General features: G+C 38.1%; 2 protein-coding genes across 2 annotated transcripts in view; one reads left to right on the top strand and one right to left on the bottom strand.

The window, feature by feature from the left end:
* The first annotated feature begins 21 nt into the window (after positions 1–21).
* slc37a2 (solute carrier family 37 member 2) lies at positions 22–13107 on the top strand. The gene is made up of 18 exons (XM_023421527.2): positions 22–609; positions 2420–2501; positions 2867–2957; positions 4055–4133; positions 4225–4360; positions 6599–6675; positions 7900–8066; positions 8508–8545; positions 8629–8778; positions 9184–9274; positions 9398–9460; positions 10270–10355; positions 10480–10528; positions 11118–11191; positions 11336–11414; positions 11925–12022; positions 12216–12280; positions 12798–13107. The coding sequence occupies exons 1-18, from the start codon at positions 551–553 to the stop codon at positions 12811–12813; spliced, it is 1500 nt and encodes a 499-aa protein (XP_023277295.1). The 5' UTR covers positions 22–550; the 3' UTR covers positions 12814–13107.
* A 512-nt stretch (positions 13108–13619) lies between these two features.
* pou2f3 (POU class 2 homeobox 3) overlaps positions 13620–19305 on the bottom strand; it is an 18036-nt gene continuing 12350 nt past the window's right edge. Inside the window, exons 9-13 of the mRNA XM_023421497.2 lie at positions 18810–18943; positions 18308–18472; positions 17451–17493; positions 17060–17168; positions 13620–16334 (exon numbers count right to left, since the gene is read on the bottom strand). Coding sequence (XP_023277265.1) covers positions 16295–16334; positions 17060–17168; positions 17451–17493; positions 18308–18472; positions 18810–18943 — 491 coding nt within the window. The 3' untranslated portion in view covers positions 13620–16294. The remainder of the gene's footprint in view (positions 16335–17059; positions 17169–17450; positions 17494–18307; positions 18473–18809; positions 18944–19305) is intronic.

Below are 19305 nucleotides of genomic sequence, written 5' to 3'. Positions count from 1 at the left end.
GTCACATGGCCACCGGGAGCCTCTGTCTGGAAAATCGCATGGAATAAACACGTTTCGTCTAATAATAAGTATTATTTTCTATTCATAACGGACGCCCTTTAGGCAGGACGCGTATTGCAGATGTACGGAGGTAGGCTGGCTCTCCTGAGCGGTACATATAAACTCAGCCTCCCAGTATGGAGAACTGCTGGATGTTTACGGACTGTATATCTCACCACGAAGCTAAACGGCTGCTGCTTTATTCTTCCAGCACCTAGCGTCTACTGTAGCTTCATTTATCAAACATAAAGGTCCATATTCACTCGTTACTACTAAACAAGTAAGCGTCTCTTTTTCTCCCGGGCTAGCCAGGTCTGTGTGACCCGGTTTCTGCTGTTACAAGCTGTTTATAATAACAAGCCGGTTATCTTCTCCTGTGGTTAGTTAGCTACGAGCATTCCTGCTGTGCCTTAACTGTCTCGTACTTTGTGGACATGCATGGAACCAAACTGTGAGCGCTTCTGTGTTAAGTTTGACAGCAGGCTGTTATTGTTGCAAGTTTTGAACGAAAATGAAATCGGCTCTGGCTCCCGGCATACGACTTATCACATCGTTTTCTCGAGATAGTTGGTAAGTTTCCATTATCTTCCATTCCTATTGTTCCCTACACTTCCAAACAGCTAGTTAACGGCTGCCTCATTACAGCCGTTGGGGTTAAGAGAGCAGCTGGTGTATGTCTGTTAAGTTATCTCCCTGCTGTAAATGATTGTCTCAACCACATCGATTAACACACATTCTGCGGATTTGTAATTCGCCAGGTAAATCCAGTGGGTTCATTTTACTGGTACCTAGATTTCTATATTTCAGCTGCTTGTTTTCGCTGAGCTGTATGTTCAACTATGTTTTGCTGTGAGAATCAACTGCCACGCCAAACTCCCTTTAAGAGAAAAAAATGTCATTACAGAGCTTCCTCTTTATCGGCACAGATTTGATCTTTAACGAATCGATGCAGTCGACGACAAAATTCAACATTTAAGGCATTTGGCAAGACATGGGGCACTTTGTTTTAATAACAACTTGTCACTTCACAGTACTAGCAGTGAAGTAGCCATAGGTGGGGCAAAAACTGGATTATTGAGTCGCAGTTTGGTAAATATTCTCACACATTTTATATTAGGCACAACAAAACACCGATGATCCCACAGTTGAGAAAAAGAGCCCACTCCCACCAGGAAAAGAGAAACAAATGAATGAGAAATTATAAGTTGTAACTATGACTTATCAGATAGTTTGACTATTACTGCAACTAATACTTTTATTTATTATAAGGTAATCTGCCTAATTTTTTTTGTTCAATTAAATGACTTATTGTTTGGTTTATAAAGCATTAGAAAATCCCCAAAAAGTTTTTTATTTTTTTCCCTTTTTTACCAGCACCCCAATTACACATTGATACACTTGTTATTCCTGCAATAGTCTGTACTAGTCCAGCAGTCTGTTTGTTTTAAAGTATGTTCAATAATTTGTATACTTCATAGTAATGAATGTTGTGTTAATTGAAACACTCTCTCACAGTGCCATGCTATGTCTTGAGTCTATGTGATAAAAAGCACAATGAAGAGCCAGAGAAAGCTGACAGTGTGGAGTCATTACACTTGGATGTGATCTATCACTCTGATCTATCACTGTTGGGAACCCTTGTACAATGAAATGCAAACCAATAAGTCATGTATTTGATAATATCTTTATATATTATGTTATTAAATGGTTAATACTGATGCAACAATGCTTAAGTAGTGTTTTTCCACTGTAGCTGGTGAAAATTGATCTAGTTTTAATGACTTGAGGCCCCCTCAAGGGTCACAGATAAATCTAAGGAGTCCTGAGATGATTAGTGGAAGAGGAAAGAAGAAAAGTACTGCAATAATTATGTAATTTATTTTGGATTTTTCTCTAGATGTTTAGAGATTAAATTGCTCCTTGGTGGAACTGAAAACATCTCATAAACATCAGAAATGTGACAGAGGGCCCCAACTAGACAGTTTTTGTAAGGGGCCACTAGCCAAAAAGGTTGAGAACCACTTGCTTTTTTTTAATAAGCTTATTATATATGTTTTTATGTAAAGTCTTTGTAAGTAACTATAGCTGTGAAATAAATGTAGTGGCATGAAAAGCACAACATTTCCCTCTTTAATGCAGTGTAGTATAAGTGTAAAGCCCTAATAAAAATGGAAATACTCAATTACGTAAGTATGTAAGACAGCAAACCTTCATGTTATTTCTTGGTCTCTTTTCACAATGTACAAAAAAATGTCAATAGTCAGTATTAAAATTGGTTATAAATACAGTATTATTAATTAAGTGATAAATTAATTATAGGTACCCATTTATGGTAGTGCAATTTTTCCACCAAATCTTTATTTCAATCTCTCTTTTGCAGGTATCGCAGTTTCATTCTTTTCCTCACCTTCCTCTTCTACACAGCCTACCATCTGTCACGGAAACCTATCAGCATTGTTAAGGTAATTGGGACAATTCAATTCCTTTTTATCTGCAGTTTTCACAGGATTTTTGCAAGAACATGAAGTGTGGGTCGAAAATGTCAAAAATGTCCATCTTCTCCTCTCCCCTAATAATAGGTGTTATCCTTTAACAGTACACTTTGTTAACAGCAGACTCAAATTATGTCAGTTAAAGTGGGCATATCTAGTCTCATCAGAGGCAATGAAATACACAATTTGTATTTTGGAAAAAGACACATCCTCAACAACTGATTTTATGACAACAAAATGTAGCACTTTCTATTATTTATATGTAGCCTATCTCTTATTGTTTTGTTTGTATTGTTTCATCTGCTTTCTTCAATGTGTTTCTTTCTGATATTCAGAGTGAACTGCACAGAAACTGCTCCACAGTCGTTCGACCAGCAGACCTTAACGTAACCAACAATGCTACCTGGTGTGACTGGGCGCCCTTTGGTAAGTCCTTTTCTTGTTGTCATCTATAGTCACTTCACTGATGTGTGTTACATGAGAACAGATCTGGGATTTGTTTGGTAATAAAAACAGTTGACTGGAAATAAAATTCCCATATATAGTAATTTAGTATATATCAGGAAATAGAGTAAAAAAGATTCTGGTGTGCTTGTCAAGTAGCCAAGTAAACACCAGTAGATTTCACTCTGGAGAAGTGACAAAAACAAGTATACTCAAAGAAGTAAGCATGAAGACCTTGATGTTTGAGAATGCTGTCATGGACACTATTCTCCTGTAATGCAATGTGTTTGGATGATAATTAGTGTATCTTTGTTGAAGTTAGTACCTTGTTGCCTGTTTCATCAGTTGCCTGGTGTCATCAGCTACATAATGTTAACTAGAGAGCTTTGTTAAGTTTTAGCAGTTAAGCTCTGTGAGACTTGCCAGCTCTCCTAGTACATGCACTATTGTTGATGAGAGATTTCCCTCTAGCATGTGTGAACTTTGACCCACTGTTACAGGTCCTGTTACTCAGGCCATTTAGACCTCTGGTCAGTTGGGTGGAGCTCTGCTGTGAATGCTACTTTAGTCCTTTATAAATCAGTTATTGCTTGGGCCTGTATGTATTGTTTATGGCATAAGTAATGAGGCTTACACACCTGTCTTAAAACCACACACACCTACACTTACATTGGATAAGACTGCAGTACTGTAAGCATTTTTGTGCACATGTACCTGACACCTTAATCCTTCAGTAAAGTTTTATAAATTGAAATCCAGTCTCTGTATCTTAAACTGACACTCAGTATCAAGGAATTACATTTGTTTATGGATTGACAAAAACACCCCAGTCCAACATATAAGCACCTGAACCAGCCAAATCTTTCACTACATATAGATTATATTTTTATATTTTATATATATTTTATATTAAAGTATAATAAGGAACAGTATGGGAAGGTTCTTAGTTCAGGCACAGGCTCTCCCATCACTCCAGAAACCCTGGGTTGACTCTGTGGCATTTCAGCAGACACAATTTTCCATGTTGTTGGGTGGGAAACGAGAGAAAGCTAATAGTTTTGCCTTTGTCATCTCTCTAGACCAAGACAACTATCAGACGCTGTTTGGGGTCTTGGACAACTGTTTCCTGGTTGCCTATGCCATCGGCATGTTTTTCAGGTTTGTATATGCTGTTGCTGGCTGATCTTGTTATGTTTTTGTCTGCCTGTGTGTGCTACATCGGTACTTAATCATTTTCTTGTGTTCACAGTGGGATATTTGGAGAGCGCCTGCCTTTGCGGTACTACCTGAGTTTTGGGATGCTGTCGAGTGGACTGTTCACAGCTCTGTTTGGCCTCGGCTTCTACTGGAAAATCCACTCATTAGGGTACTACGCCTTCATCCAGGTAAACACACTAAGTCCTGTGGACTTTTTGACTATTAGCAGCAATATAAAGCAATGTTTTACACATGTCCCTGTATCCCTGTCTCGTTTGTGTCATGCACACGCACGAGGATGCATATGTAGACAAATGAGCACAAGGACAACGTGATGCACATTCTTGTAGCTGGATTTACTCTACTAATCCCTGGATCCACAGACTAGAAGTAACATGCAAAGAAGTGACACAAAGTAGTTGCAAAGGCAAGGAAGAAGACAGGAAGCCAGCAAACATGGCTATAAACTCTGCAGGATTTAGAATATTAAAAAAATCTCAAGGACTAACATACTGATTGTAAATATAATTTTTGTTTGTTTGTAAGAATTCTCCACAGGCCTTCTTTAAAGACCCAATCTGTATCTTTATTTACTACTGTGTTCACAAACTCTGATATGTGAACAAATCATACTAAACTGAACCGCTGTTCAAATACATACCTACCAACACATCTACAGCTCATTAATTAACACTTTGTATCTCGTTTGTTTAATCCATAAGCAAACATCAGCTGGTGGTGTCAGTGCAGTGACTGTGCACGGCTTCCTTAGTACTGTCATGCCTACACAGAGAACAAATCTGTGCTCACTGACTTCATCTGCCTGCCTTGTAGCCTGAGACCCTGTATGAAGGGCAGGGTGGATGGGTAAACTAAAATTGTTTGTGTTCAGCTCTCATCTTACTCTCAAATAAGCTCATTTTTTTTATTATAATTCATTTAACAATGTAAATTGAGTTGTTGTCTAGTATTAGTTTGTGTGTCAGAAGGCCTCAATTTTCGACTGACAGCATGTTTACACCCTGTGTTTACATTTAGAAATGCAGTGTTCCTTTTCAGCTTGTACAGAATTTGGAAGATTTGATTTATAAACAACCTCTCGTCCATTTTTCGAGGCAGAACTACTGCATACCACAAAATCCATTAGCATAGAAAGAGGGAAGCACAGAGATCAACAAGGCTGTTAATTGCTAACTCATCACTAAATGTTCAGCCATACCAACACACACTATCCAGCTTTCATTGTTCACTTGACTCCATAGGAAAGGAACGTTGGTCCCTTGTGTATACACAGTCAGTTCCTCCGTACAAATGAAGGCAATGTCAGAGGAGTTTTGTTTCACATCAGTTTCCTTTTAATGTCTATTTGACTGGTAATAACCCCACCTGTACACTGAGAATCAGAGTGTGTTGCTGCTGTGACTTTATGATGGGAATCAAGCTCAGACCTCTCACCTTGCACAATCAGATTTCAGTTGTGTAAGGATTACTTCAGAAAGAAGTAAGAATCCTATTTTAGACACAGGCTACTTTCCCAATCTCTTGTAGTAAGGTTTCAGTTAATGACTATATTCCTGTTTAGTCTCTAAAATGCCCCAAGGTAATGCCTGCAAATTGCTTGTTTTCTCTAATCCACAGTCAAAAACCCAAAGATATTCAATTTACAGTTAGATAAAACGGAGAAAAGCAGCAAGGCATATTTGAGGATGAATGAAAAAATAAAGAATAAAAAAAGTATTTTCACTAGTTTGTAGTTCATAGATGCAATGCTCTTTTCTAGCTCTGAAGTGTCAGATGTGCTTCATACCATCACATGTTCCATCCCTGACGTCAAATTCCACATGTAAATTCACAACCTGTGGGGAAACTATGATTAGAAATATTACTCCTGCTATAAATAATCATTAGTCAAAGTTACACCGATTAGATCTGTAATAAGTTTGTAAGGAAAATGTTTCTCCTTGACATAAGAGAGATTAAAATCTAATATCTTGAATAGAGAGTGAAAGGACTGAAGCACCTACATGTAGCTATCAAGAAATCACTTATTTATTGTATTGATTAACAACCCTTTTGCCCAGTTACAGGTGTGATCACTGTCAGCTTTGTGGGTTGGTACAGACCTAATTTATCATCTCTTGCCTTTAAAAATGTAGGGATCTTATGGTGGCTTAGTCAGGCTTTACTCACACATAACACATGACTCACCAATGCATCATATGACTGCAGGCATGCGTCTGGGCTTATATAGGTTTGGTGTGGGAATGTTAACAACAAGCCTTGCACACTGGTCTCCTCCCATCCTCCTTTAGATGTAGAATTTGCTGTAACGATGACAATTGGCAATGACACTTAAATTGGGTTCTATGCCTTCATCCATAAATTAATACAGGCTGGTTTCCCCCTCTGTTTGCTTCACTCCGCAGGTCATGAACGGGCTGGTGCAGACCACCGGTTGGCCAGCAGTGGTGGCTTGTGTCGGCAACTGGTTTGGAAAGGGGAAGTGAGTACTGAGGCGCAGTGCTGCTGACTATGCAGTATTAGATGTCTTTTTTGTTGCTGACTGACACACATGCACATTTGTCACGTTTTGACAGCACAGTGAAACCCAGCTTTGACTGAGCTCAGACCATTCCCTCCAGTTCTATATCCTAAATCTAAACTGCCCCTTAAATATGTTGGGAAGCTCAGAAACTGGTTAGACTGGTTCTTCTCAAAGTAGAACTACAAGCACATCACAATGAGGACACTTGACTTGTAAACAACAGGCCCACACCTATCTGAACAGGCCCCACCCTGTTCACTGGCTGGTCTACAGTCATGTATTATGTTTACTTTCACAAAAGAAACCTGGTTACTGTAATGTCTATGTTTACATGAAAAGCACACATTTTGTGTTCTGAGATTCTAAGTTACCCAGATTTATAATTATTGGGTTATTGGTTATTGGTTTTCATTCATTTCTTTAAGCTTCAAATTGTCAATCAGTTATTGATCATTAAAATAATAGATTAATATTTTGTGAAATCCACTTATTTAGAGTGTGATGAGAAGATTGAAATCAATCTCATGTCTCTGCGTTAAGTTTGAAGCTGCAGTCTGCAGTCAGGAAGTGTTCAGCTTGGCTTAGCATAATGACTGGAAGCAAGGGGGAAAAAGCTAACCTGGCTTTGTCCTAAGGTCAGAAATACATCTACCAACACCTCTAAAGCTTTGTGATTAATACATTTTATCTTATTCTATGCAAACAAAATGTAAAACCCCAAATTTGTGTTTTTAGGAGGAGTTATGTGCTCAAACTAGTTATTGACGATTAAGGCTGTATTCACACACTTGCCCTGCGTTAAAACAATGCTACTGGCTGCGGTGGTGGAGGCGTCATAATCACAGACAGGATTTTATAACTTTTAGTTTGCGTACAAATTAAACAACTGCGATACATTGTTTTTTTTTTTGAGCTCTAGAGCTCTTGGTAGGTACATAGTCAGGCTAGTTGTTTTCCCCTAGCCTCATGCTGAGCTAAACTAACATGTCCTTTCTCCAGTTCCATACTTAACACAGACATTGATATCAATCTGAATATCATTATGGGAATTAAAACAATTATGCGTATTTCCTAAATGGATGAGCTACTCCTTTAATATGACTGATGACCCAAAACCATATTTCTGAAGGAATACCTATATTCTCATTCACCTACTTTGTGTGCTTGTGTTTTGATCATCAGGCGTGGGTTCATCATGGGTGTGTGGAACTCCCACACCTCAGTGGGAAACATCCTGGGCTCCCTCATCGCAGGAGTCTTCGTCTCCTCGGCGTGGGGAATGTCCTTCATTGTCCCAGGGATCATCATCGCCTGCACTGGGATCCTGTGCTTCTTCTTCCTAGTTGAGAGTTAGTTTCTGTTCATCAGAGAAACCCACACACCACACTCCACCGCGGCAAATCACAGACACCCCTGCACTCCATGTGGGATCTTGCTTGACCTTATGTTTGTAATGGAAATCGTTTTCGGTTGCTTTAACTTTAAAGGTTTAGGTCTAACTGAGCTACAATACCATTACCTTGTTTAAAGCGAGCTAATTTAAGCTCTGTCTGTGGCCCAGTGGCAAAGGAAGAAGGCGGTGCACAACAAAATGAAGTTTGACCCTATGTATTTTCTATGAGGAGCACTTTGCTTCTAACAGCAGTGGAAAAGCTGGAAAACTAAAACTTGTCATATTCCGTGTCATGAAGCTTACATTTGCTTTTAAGTTCACCTGAATGTTGCTTTTAAGTTCTCAGTTGCTGTGGTAAGACATTTCTGAGTCCCGTCTCTTCCTCTCTGTTATTCAGAACCTGAAGACGTTAACTGCATTCCTCCTCAGCACCATGTGAGTTACATCAGAAACATTTATCTTCCTCATTAATACATAACAACACTGCCTGAACTCATGTATGTGTGTTTGTGCGTTAGAGCGAACAGGAAAGCGGCGAAGAGGAGCCTCTCCTGCAGAACTCGCCCCACGTTGACCGAACCGTCAATGGTGCCATCTCCGTTGAACCTCAGGAGGTTGCAGAGGAACACGCTGAGGCCATTAGCTTCTGTGGGGCTCTCAGTATACCTGTGAGTAAAAACAACTGTTTTAACCACGGAAATGGTTGGAATTGATTTGGTGCTGATTTTCAAAAAAGGCATTCTGAATTACTACCACAATAATTCATATTTTAAAGTTGTTTATAACCAACAAATTAATGATGATTATGTATTTATTTATTTTCACATGCCACCATGTGTAGGGTTTGTTTACTTGTGTACTTTGGCACCCTCTGGTGGTGGTATCAGAAATGACACCATGGCATAGGGATTGTAATAACTTGCTGAAAATGATGCTGATTTAAAAAAATTGTGTAAGAATCAAGTTACTCAAATTCTTTGAATTAATTTTACTTTTCTTTACTTTTCTGCCCTGTGTGTCTTAGAAAGTTCAAAGTTCAGACAGTCATTTGTGGTATATTGTGTCTCACACAGGGAGTGATGGAGTTCTCTCTCTGTCTGCTGTTCGCCAAGCTGGTCAGCTACACTTTCCTGTACTGGCTCCCTCTCTACATTTCAAATGTTGGTCAGTGTTTACTCATACAGTTAATTTTTATCCAGTGAGCATGATATCATATAACACTTTCATCCACATCATATAAATGTATATCTTTATTTATATTTATATACATTTTATTTCTATTTTCAGCACATTTTGAGGCAAAAGAAGCAGGAGACATGTCGACACTGTTTGATGTAGGAGGAATTGTGGGTAAGCTTTGACCATTGACTGATCAGTCATATCACATAATCTGAAAGATGGAAGAAGTAGAAAAGTAGAAAAGAAAATATCTTGCATACAAAATATATATAGGATATAATAGGAATATGTGTTGGCAGCATCGTTTTTAAAATTCCTTGATTTGAATTTTATAAGCAACTGAATACCTAATGGTAAATTTAACCACCACTCAAAACTTGATGTTTACATTTGTAAACCAGTGAAATAATGTACTTAAAAAGCAATGTCTAAATTTACTTGTTCTGACTGACAGAACATTACCTAATCGGACAGATTGATTCCCTTCATGCTTGAATGCTCATCCTTAATAACTTGGATCTCGAAGTGTGAAATTTTCATCTTCAAAGTAGATGTCTGAATTTTACCAGTCCAAATTGAGAAATCTTGACATTTCCGGCGATAAGTTTTCAGTAGCAGATCATATATTCCCAATACCCAATTATATATTCAGTTGCTTGTAACATTAAAATTCTGATGGCATTTATTTGCTTCTATAGTCTTCAGCAAAGGCCTTTGACTAGCCAGGAGGATGTCATGGTTCCTCGTCAATATTTCTATTATCCAAATGAATCCAAGCAGACTCTCTGCCAGCTATAAGTACATGGTTCATCATGTATCATCAATCATCACCAGAGGAAAAAAATGTCTAATTAACCTCAGATCTATCTCAAATCAAGTCCCTGGATCTCGTAGGGTTGGGTCTCCTGCAGTTTTTTTATTTATCATGATCATGATGCTGTGAGGAAGATATAATGTGACTGGATATGTTTTGTGTACAGGGGGCATTATGGCAGGCCTTGTGTCTGACTACACGGGTGGGAGAGCGACAACTTGCTGCGTCATGTTGCTTGCTGCGGCCCCCATGGTGAGCGTCACCTCATAGAATAAATATCACAATAATTTCCAACATAATATAGACTTTATGTAGTTATCAGTGGAACATAAATTTGAATGTGTGATTTCTGCTGATTGATTTGTTCATGTTCTAGCTTTTCCTCTATAATTACATTGGACAAAGGAGCCTTGGTACTACAATCGGTAAGACTCCTTTACTGTGCTTTTTTTGTTTTTTTCATTCTAACAGCTTTACATGATGCCTTGTCAATGGCTTACATGGTTCATTTTAATGTTAAAATGTTGTTGATTGATTGCTATTTGAATACAAATAAAATGACACTGGAAATTTTTTAATTTTCATGTTGGATGGTCAAACAGGATTCAATTAAGATATATTCAGTTATAAAATTAACTCCCAATATCTCAACATACATTGACACAAAAACACACTGCTGCATATTGTCTGCACATTGCAACTATTGTCTTATATCTATTCAAAGCTGGAGCATGCCTTTTGCCAGTGACATCTCGCCAAAAACAAAGACTACCCCTGCTACCATTAGAAAAACAAAAATGACATTGTTATGAAACATTAACCTACATGGAAAGAGAGCAGATGTGCTACATCACACAGCAAATGCCATATATTTAATGAGGCAGTTGTTAATGATATCATCTAGTAACTAAATTGCTCATATTTTCTTGTTCTTATCCTTTATCTAGTTGTACCTATTATATTAGTGATTCTGAGTTTTAGCCTTTTTACTTAGAGCTGTGTTTCCATATGTAGGTATGCTGCTGGTATGTGGAGGCCTTGTGAACGGACCGTACGCCCTCATCACTACTGCTGTATCTGCTGACCTGGTAAGCATCATGGGAAACCCTCCCGCCCTATGATCTGTAAAAACCTCTTTTGTGAAATACACATTTTCTATAATCCTACTCACATGTAGTGGATATCAATGAACAACATAAGCAACGCTGGTTCTAATGTGTTTGTTGTAACAGGGAACACATGAGAGTCTGAGAGGAAACTCCAGGGCACTGTCAACAGTAACAGCAATTATTGACGGGACTGGTTCAATAGGTATGTGTCAAGTGTCAGAAATGTAGAGATTGATCTTGATAGCTTGTTGTTTTGGTTATTGTTGAATTTTCTGAAAGTAATATTTTAATGCTGTACCACAAACTATATTAACACTGTTTACATCATATTGGACAAATTTCACAGATATCTCAAATTTAAATGCCCAGATCCCACTAAGGAGGACTGAGAACATTTTAATTTTTGTTTAATTCAATTTGTTTTTGGGGTAATTTTGGTGATGCCACATTGGAATATTTAAATGATTTATGAAGTTACTGCTGCATAAATTGTGCATAGCCAGGTATTGATCCTGTTGCTGTGTGAGATCAATGTTTATAAAGTCAAAGAAAATTGGTCACATTCTACACTCATTTGGTCAGTGTGAGACAGTGTCTACTGATAATGTTTTGTTGTAAATTTATTTAAAAGTCTAAAAAGTTGTGTTCTTGATGTTTCATATTAAGAGTCAACAGACAGTTGAGTGTATTAATGTTGATGTGCTCTCTGCAGGAGCTGCATTGGGTCCTCTGTTGGCTGGTCTGATCTCTCCTACTGGCTGGAACAACGTCTTCTACATGCTCATCTCTGCCGATGTCTTGGCCTGCGTGGTCAGAAACACCACTTAATCTCTTTTATTCATCATTTTACAGCAAAGCTTTAAACATTAGGCTGAGATTGAGCTTTTTATCATTACTGCTTATTCCAGCCGTGTTTAGGATTGTTGAATTGTCTTGGCTCATGAAGATGATGTTCCTGTAGTGTAACGAGACCCTTACTAACGCGTTGTTTGCTTGTCCTCAGTTTTTGTCCAGGCTCGTTTACAAGGAAGCTCAGGGTTGGTGTGGACGTGCTCCCCGAGTCAGAGGGTGAGTATCACCAAGCGTTTTTGCCACAACATTGGCTTTGCTGTGTTTTTTAAAACCTTACTTTTACTTACATTAATTTCAGGAAGTCCCTTGAGGTTAAATGTCTATTTTTCAACTGCACCCTGGCCAAGATAGCAAACCATTACAAAGACTGCAGATTTGTCGAAGCTGCAACAGCTATTAAGGATGGCATACAATAAAAACCCAGGTTAAGAAAAGATTTTACCACTGGAAAGGAAATTTCAGACACTGTTAGATCAAAGAAGTGCTTGAAATTCATCCTTTAAGGGAAGAGTTCAACAATTAAGGAAATATGCTTTATTCACTTTCTTGCAGAGAGTTTAGACTCAGAGCCTCACTTGGTAAAATAAGTATATTAACTTTACATCTGAAAGCATAGAATTTCTGACACAATCTGAACCAAACTTAAACATTATAAGCAGTGCTATTGTGTTTCATTGCATTTCATATGTCATAACAGTCAAACCAATTATAACTTTACAATGTGTTGTTGCAGGTTCAAAGAAATCTGAATTATTCACACATGCAAACTGGGCACCAAACACATAAAAGAGGGAAACAATGCTGAAACTGACCTCAACATACAGTGGACAACGTCTTTCCATTGTCGCTAAATGGAAACCAAGCCGTCAGAGGGAGATTCAAGGCACTGAACAGAAGATTGAAGCTGCCTTCTTCTTATTGTAAAACAGCGAGAAATATGTCTTTATAGAGACAAAGCTTTTTTATGACAAATCTACTCATTCTTACTTGTTTGTTTTCTTATTCGTTTATCATTAAAATGTATATACTGTGCCTTTTCTTAATTTTGTCTTTTTCTGTGTTATCCTGCATACTCACAATACTCAACAGTTCAGGAAAATTATATTTCACGGTTCATCAATAGAATGTAAACATTTAATAAATGGTTTATAATGTCGTTGTGTTATTAAATCATATATTAAATGTTTAGATACTTAAAACTAGAATTGCACTCAGCAGAGTGCATCCCTCAACCAAGGCCACACAATCCCTACTGTCACCAGATCATAGTCATAGATCTCAACACCATAGATTTGTCTGATTTTTTTTTTACATCAAAGTCCATACATTATTTTTTTATTAAGGAAAGTGATGAAAAATTCCTGGATTCACCCTTTTCACCAGATTCACAACAAAATAAAATGGCTTCTTCTCTGGCCCATTCCCCATCACTCCACCAAATTTAGTGCAAATCAGTTCAGTACTTATTGCGTAATCCTGCTGATAAACAAACAAACAGGGATGAAAACACCACCTCCATGGTGGAGGTAAAAAGAAAGAAAATCAAACCCAGGACTGACATGTTCTGTTTAATGACAGTAAATAGAAATGAATTAGGTCCCTGGAGCAGGAGGTGAAGACCATTGATTCCCTGACACTCAGAGGATCATATGGTACTGTACCCACTTTTAACATTTACCATGGTAGCTTCAGTTACATCAGTAAAAACTTTACTCTTTAAGCAAGTACCTGCTGTAACATTATATAACATCACAATTATAGTGGCTGGTTTTATTTGAATGATGAAGTCATGAGTTACTTTGCTGAGTTCCATACCACTGCAAAACATTTTCTCTAAAATAAAATATACAAAAGACACTCAAAACAGAAATTAATTAACAAAGGTAACTAAACAAGCAAACAAACAAGAGTAGTCAGACCTTGACTTGAGGTCTGAAAGGCAGTTTTATGAGTGTCTGTATGAAACAGGGCAAAAACAAGCACAAAATAAGAGACAAATCAAACAAAAGCCCCGGCTGCAAGTTGTTGTGATTTGGCGCTACATAAATAAAAATGGGCTTGACTCGCATCCTCACATCCAGATTAAAGGGAAAGTCTCGTGAAGGTTTCATTTTTGACCAAAAACATTTTAACGAATAATGAGCCATTGAGTTGCACATGTTCATTCATTAACACAAATTTGGCCTTAGATATTTGCTACCAGAAATACTCACTAAATGTGTATTAATCCACAGCTGAAAATAGTCCCTAACAAATACACAGTTTACTTCCTTTCAAAATGTTGTTTGCTGTTTGCTGAAAAACTACAGGGCCCAGCTGTTAAAGGAAATCAGGAAAACTGAGCCTTTTAAAAAAAGGGATTTACATTTTCACTAGGCGCCAGTGGTCTTGGGGCTGAGAGCCACAGACAGGGTAGGGAAATCTAAACTTTGTTGACAATAACAATATCAATAATACATAATATTGCCACCCTTTTTTCACCAATCAGCAAAGTTGACACTTTCTAAGAGAAGATGTGGAGTCACACTGCTGGGTGACAGGACGTCAAATGAAAATACATGATTGAAAAAACACTCCAGCGGGTGGCATAACACATCAACTACAACTGCTGAATTACATTTACAACGAACGACAGGGCATAAACATCTGTCAATCACCTTTTGTGTGTACAAACGAGTGCAACACCATGGTTACTACCAATGACTGTCAAAAAGAGTAGGCCATAATCAACCTTTGTACAGTTCATCACATGAAGACTACAGAGCCAAACAAAAGATGTAGAGATCAGGAAGGAAGTGGTATGCAGTCAAGAGGAGGCTGTGATGCCAGGCTTTTCTCCCTGACTTTGAGTTTTGACTTATGGTGGACTAATGACTAAAAACAAATCAATTTGCAGTAAACTGAGACCTTAACACACAAACTAAGGCTGAGATTCACTGGAGATTTGTTTAAAGTCCCTGAAACTTGGTTTCAAATGTTAAGTATTTCTGTTTATTCATGACAAAATCTGAAATAATCAAATCCAAAGTTTGTTGAACAAAAACACATCTTTGGTTATGAAAAGTTTAAGACTCAAAAACAAAGCTAACCTGTTCCATTAGGATTGAGTGGGTGTGGTTTGATGGTTTGAATGAGAGAAAACGACCCAACAACCGTCGTTGCATTTTGATTCAAATGTCGCCCAGAACATTTCCAACTTTGCCAGAAAACAGTGTGTTCAGGACAAAACCTCCAGGTTAGACAAACTTGTTTGGAAGAAACAATAAAAAATTTTGACTATTGTAATAGACTGACTGTCTGGTTCAACTTTAACATACTGTTCAGGCCAGAGTAGTGTGCACAGAGTTTTCTTGGTTGATCATGTTTCTTGCCCCCGCTGGCCTTTGTTGCAGTATCAACATTTTCCCAGATTTCAATTATTTATTTGGTCAGTACAGTGTGATTAAAACTAATAAGAAAAATGGTGTAATAAACCAGAATTATCCCTAAAGAACTAAAATGACCAAACAAAAAGCCGTTCTGTTCACTTATGGTATCTTGCAATGGTCAATGAAAGACCGTTTTGCACAAGCCATGAACATGCAGATGTAAATTCAGTTTATTCCCTTTGTTTTGGCTGCATATTTATTTAGACAGGCTAGCAGTACGCAATGTAGGATTACGTCAAATTCACTAACACAACACTAAAATGTGAACATAAAAACACATCATAACAGCAACAACAAAGATCATTGTAGATGTCGTAAGGAAAAGCTTCACACACAATCTTAGTGAATCTGGACCTGAATCCGTCAGCATTCAAAAACACATTATTTGAGTCTTGGCAGTTAAACATCCAAGGCATGAGCATACGGGCAAGAACACGTGAGAACTCCCCCCAGTGTTTCTGTTATCTGTCACTGTGTGCTTTTTTCTGTGTATTCTTCATCTTTTGCAGCTGATCTAAGGAGAGTAAAGAGTCACATGAACGCAAACCAAACAGCCTCAGGCCGTTGGGATGCGTGAGAGCTTGACTGTTGACAGATTTGTGGTGTGTCGCAGTCCTCGGCTTGTGCTGTTGTTTTGTCTCACGAGTTCATTAAAAGTTTTAGCCTGTGGTTGTAACCCCTGTTCATAACAGGGATATTGTGTAACTCTGTCACATCTTCAGTGTACATCCTTCTCAAACAAAAACAAACAAACAAAAAAAAAATCTTTAAAAGCTTCATATGATACAGTTCATGTTTCATATCAGTGATATGCAGCAGGATTCCACGTGCGGTACCAGGAGCTGAAAAGGGAAGGTCACAGGATTATTGACTCAGAAAAATAAAAGCGACAGAAAATATAACTTCTTCAAGCAATTAACTCTTGATAATTAACTTAAAGAAATAGTCCAACATTTTAGGTAATAATAATATTCTCATGTCTGTCAAAAAAACTGTCTGGCACACAACTCCCTGTAAAACCACCAATCGGGTCATTTTTACGTTTTTCTTTCAATACAAAAAGAATAAATGAGAAGATTATAACATGGTAATTGATGAACATTAGAGGTGCTGGTAGGTGGATTTTGTTACTTTTGGACAGAGCCAGGCTAGCTGTTTCCTGTGTCCACGCTTTATGCTAAGCTAAGCTAACTAGTTGCTGGCAGTAGCTTCATATTTAATGTACATGTATCAAGGCAGTGTACATGTAGTAAGTGCAACAATGTCTTGAAATAATCTGCAATGTCTCCTAAAGATCAATACTCTAATACCAAGACTATTCTCAATAACTTTTCTCTTGCTTACTGACTCTAGTGTTGTTATTTTGTTTTGTTTGCCTTGGTTGATATTGTTCTTCTCAACTCACTTTCAGACTAAATGAATTTAACAAAATATTGAACTATTCCTTCAAAAATGTCAGGTAATAGATTTTAAATGGAACAAGTTGAAACAAGTTGAAAGGCTCCAGTATCTACTAATAGTATGAGAGAAAAGCTGCCTCAAGGGGTGTTAGGTGAAGGTCTGTTACCCTGGTGTGCTGTAGGAAGCTGGGTTGCCCTGAGATGTTAAAGAGGCTGTGGACAAGCCGTTGGGGGAAGCTTCACGGCTGGCACTGTTTGGAGAGGAATTTGATGAAACTGGAAAGAAAAGGTCAAAACATTACTGAATATTCACACATACTTTTTTCAGTATATGTTGGATTAATGTGCGAATTAGCTCTGGATATTAAAATAAGAGATGAAAATGTTACTGTATGTTGCTTCCAAGGTCAAGAATGAACATTCAAACTAGTGTTGTAAAATGCAACAGTAACGCAGGGAAGCATATCGTTACATACAGTTGTCACAAAGGAGTGAATCATAATCAGGTTACAACGAGAGGCTCATAGTCAATAGGTGAATGTAGGAAACAGAACTTGCCTCCACCTGAAGCCAGAGGGCTGTAGGATCTGGATGCCGAGGCCTGAAACAATGTGAAAATATATTAGATAAAACCTACTTCACATTTGTATTGTAAAATATACTTGCTTTACGACGTTCCATATTCAGCAGTATATCACAATACCTACAGGATCTGCATTTTTCTGACTTCAACTGTTTTTGATTTTTTAAAATGATGCTCAAGGGAAAAATGTGTGTCAAGTCAATGTCAGCTGTAAAAGCTCTTGCACACTGAAGGTTTAAGACTCAATTATTTATTTCATGAGCTCAGTGGTGGCTTGATGATTGATCTGTTTTTTCATCTGCTGCCATGACATAGATAATTAAAGTTTCATTTAGGACTTCTCTGTCCTTTAGTTTGCAAGGGAGCTTAAAGTAAAGCGTGGTGTGGTGATGATAGATGCACATTTAACATTTCCCCATGCTTCCAGTCTTTATTGCTAAGCTAGGCTAAAATCTTTACTCTCAGAAAGTGAAAAAGCAAATTTCCCAAATTAATCACAGAGTTGAAAATCTTGCGCTTGTAAGCACACACACACGTGTGATGTCATGGCACACTGCCCACCCCCTACGTACCCCTGCAGCGAGGCGAGAACTTCAGCCACTGCTGGTGCTACGCTTGTCTCTACGCCTCAGTAGGATTTTAGCATTAGCATATTAGTCAAATTTAAGAAAGCGATCCAGGAATGTGAATGTAACATGGACCATGAATTAAAGGGAAAGTACAAAGTGTCACATGACAATAGTATAATATTTCAGCTGCTCACGCATCTGCCACAGTTTAACAGTCCTAAGTGTTTGTACGTGAAACAGATAGGTGTTTTAGACAAGCTAACCATTCTGGAGTTGTAGCTGTGTGATTTGACAGGTAAACTAGCCACTGGGCAGTAGATCCTCTTTTCCTTCTGACGTCGATTACAGAACCAAACTCGAACCACCTCCTTCTCCATGGACAGTTGCTCTGAGATCTGGGTTATCTCCTCGGAGTTGGGCTTGGGGTTCTGAAAATCAAAAATGTTCACGACTCCCTCCTTATAATGTTTGTATTGGGAAGGTTAGGACATCTGCCATGAATAAGTCATGCTTGGTGGGCAACATGTTCACAATGACAATGTTAAAATTCTGGCACTCTTTACAGTCCTTTACAGTGTATAAACATTGGACAAATGGTTTACAACACATTATAATGTAGCAAATACAAAGCAGACATAATTGTTTATTAATGTCTGTTAATACCTAATGTCATTCACAGACATATACACAATTAATAACTTAGAAAAAAAGAGCAGTTTCACTATAAAAATGTATAGTATAGTATAGATTCAGTCTTGAACTCACATCAATGAAGCGTTTCTCCAGAGTCATCTTGATGTTCGTTTCAATGCTTGTCCTCTTTTTCCGCTTGCGGCCGTAGCCCTCCATGAGGGGCGGCAGAGCAGTAGGGTTGCTCATCGCGTCAGAAGGTGAGTTCTCTAATGCAAAAACACATGTAACATGGACATCACTTTTCAACAGCTATTACATCAGGTAAGTGATTGCTGCAATAAAAACCTGACTTATTAGAGCATATTTCTTTTTTGTCACAGTTTATGCAAAGTTGTCTTTCTGCTCAACAAGTTTTTTTTCTTTTTAGTTTTTTAGGTCCCGTCAATTCTATTACTTGTCTTGTTTTGGCTTGCTGAAATATGCAACTCGCTGGTTGATACCTCCATCATCTCCTTTTCTCAGATGACAGCAACACAGCAAACATTTTGACAGGTCATAGCAGGAAAACCGCAGGTGTAACCAATAACATGAGCAGTGGTGATCCTAGACTATGATGGTGGTGGTGGTG

This window comes from Seriola lalandi, unplaced genomic scaffold, assembly GCF_002814215.2.
Source record: "Seriola lalandi dorsalis isolate HSWRI2012SDOR001 ecotype SW California unplaced genomic scaffold, Sedor1 jcf7180002054672, whole genome shotgun sequence".
Taxonomy (NCBI): Eukaryota; Metazoa; Chordata; class Actinopteri; order Carangiformes; family Carangidae; genus Seriola; species Seriola lalandi.
Note: the sequence above shows the minus strand (reverse complement) of the source record. Positions and strands in the feature narration are given on the sequence as shown.

What these genes read in the sequence shown, in the direction of transcription:
- slc37a2 (XM_023421527.2), top strand. Translation starts at nt 551, where the DNA reads ATGAAATCGGCTCTGGCTCCCGGCATACGACTTATCACATCGTTTTCT. An exon ending in GGTACTACGCCTTCATCCAG is followed by an intron (nt 4,361 to 6,598) that starts GTAAACACACTA and finishes TTCACTCCGCAG; the next exon opens with GTCATGAACGGGCTGGTGCA. An exon ending in CTTCTTCTTCCTAGTTGAGA is followed by an intron (nt 8,067 to 8,507) that starts GTTAGTTTCTGT and finishes TCTGTTATTCAG; the next exon opens with AACCTGAAGACGTTAACTGC.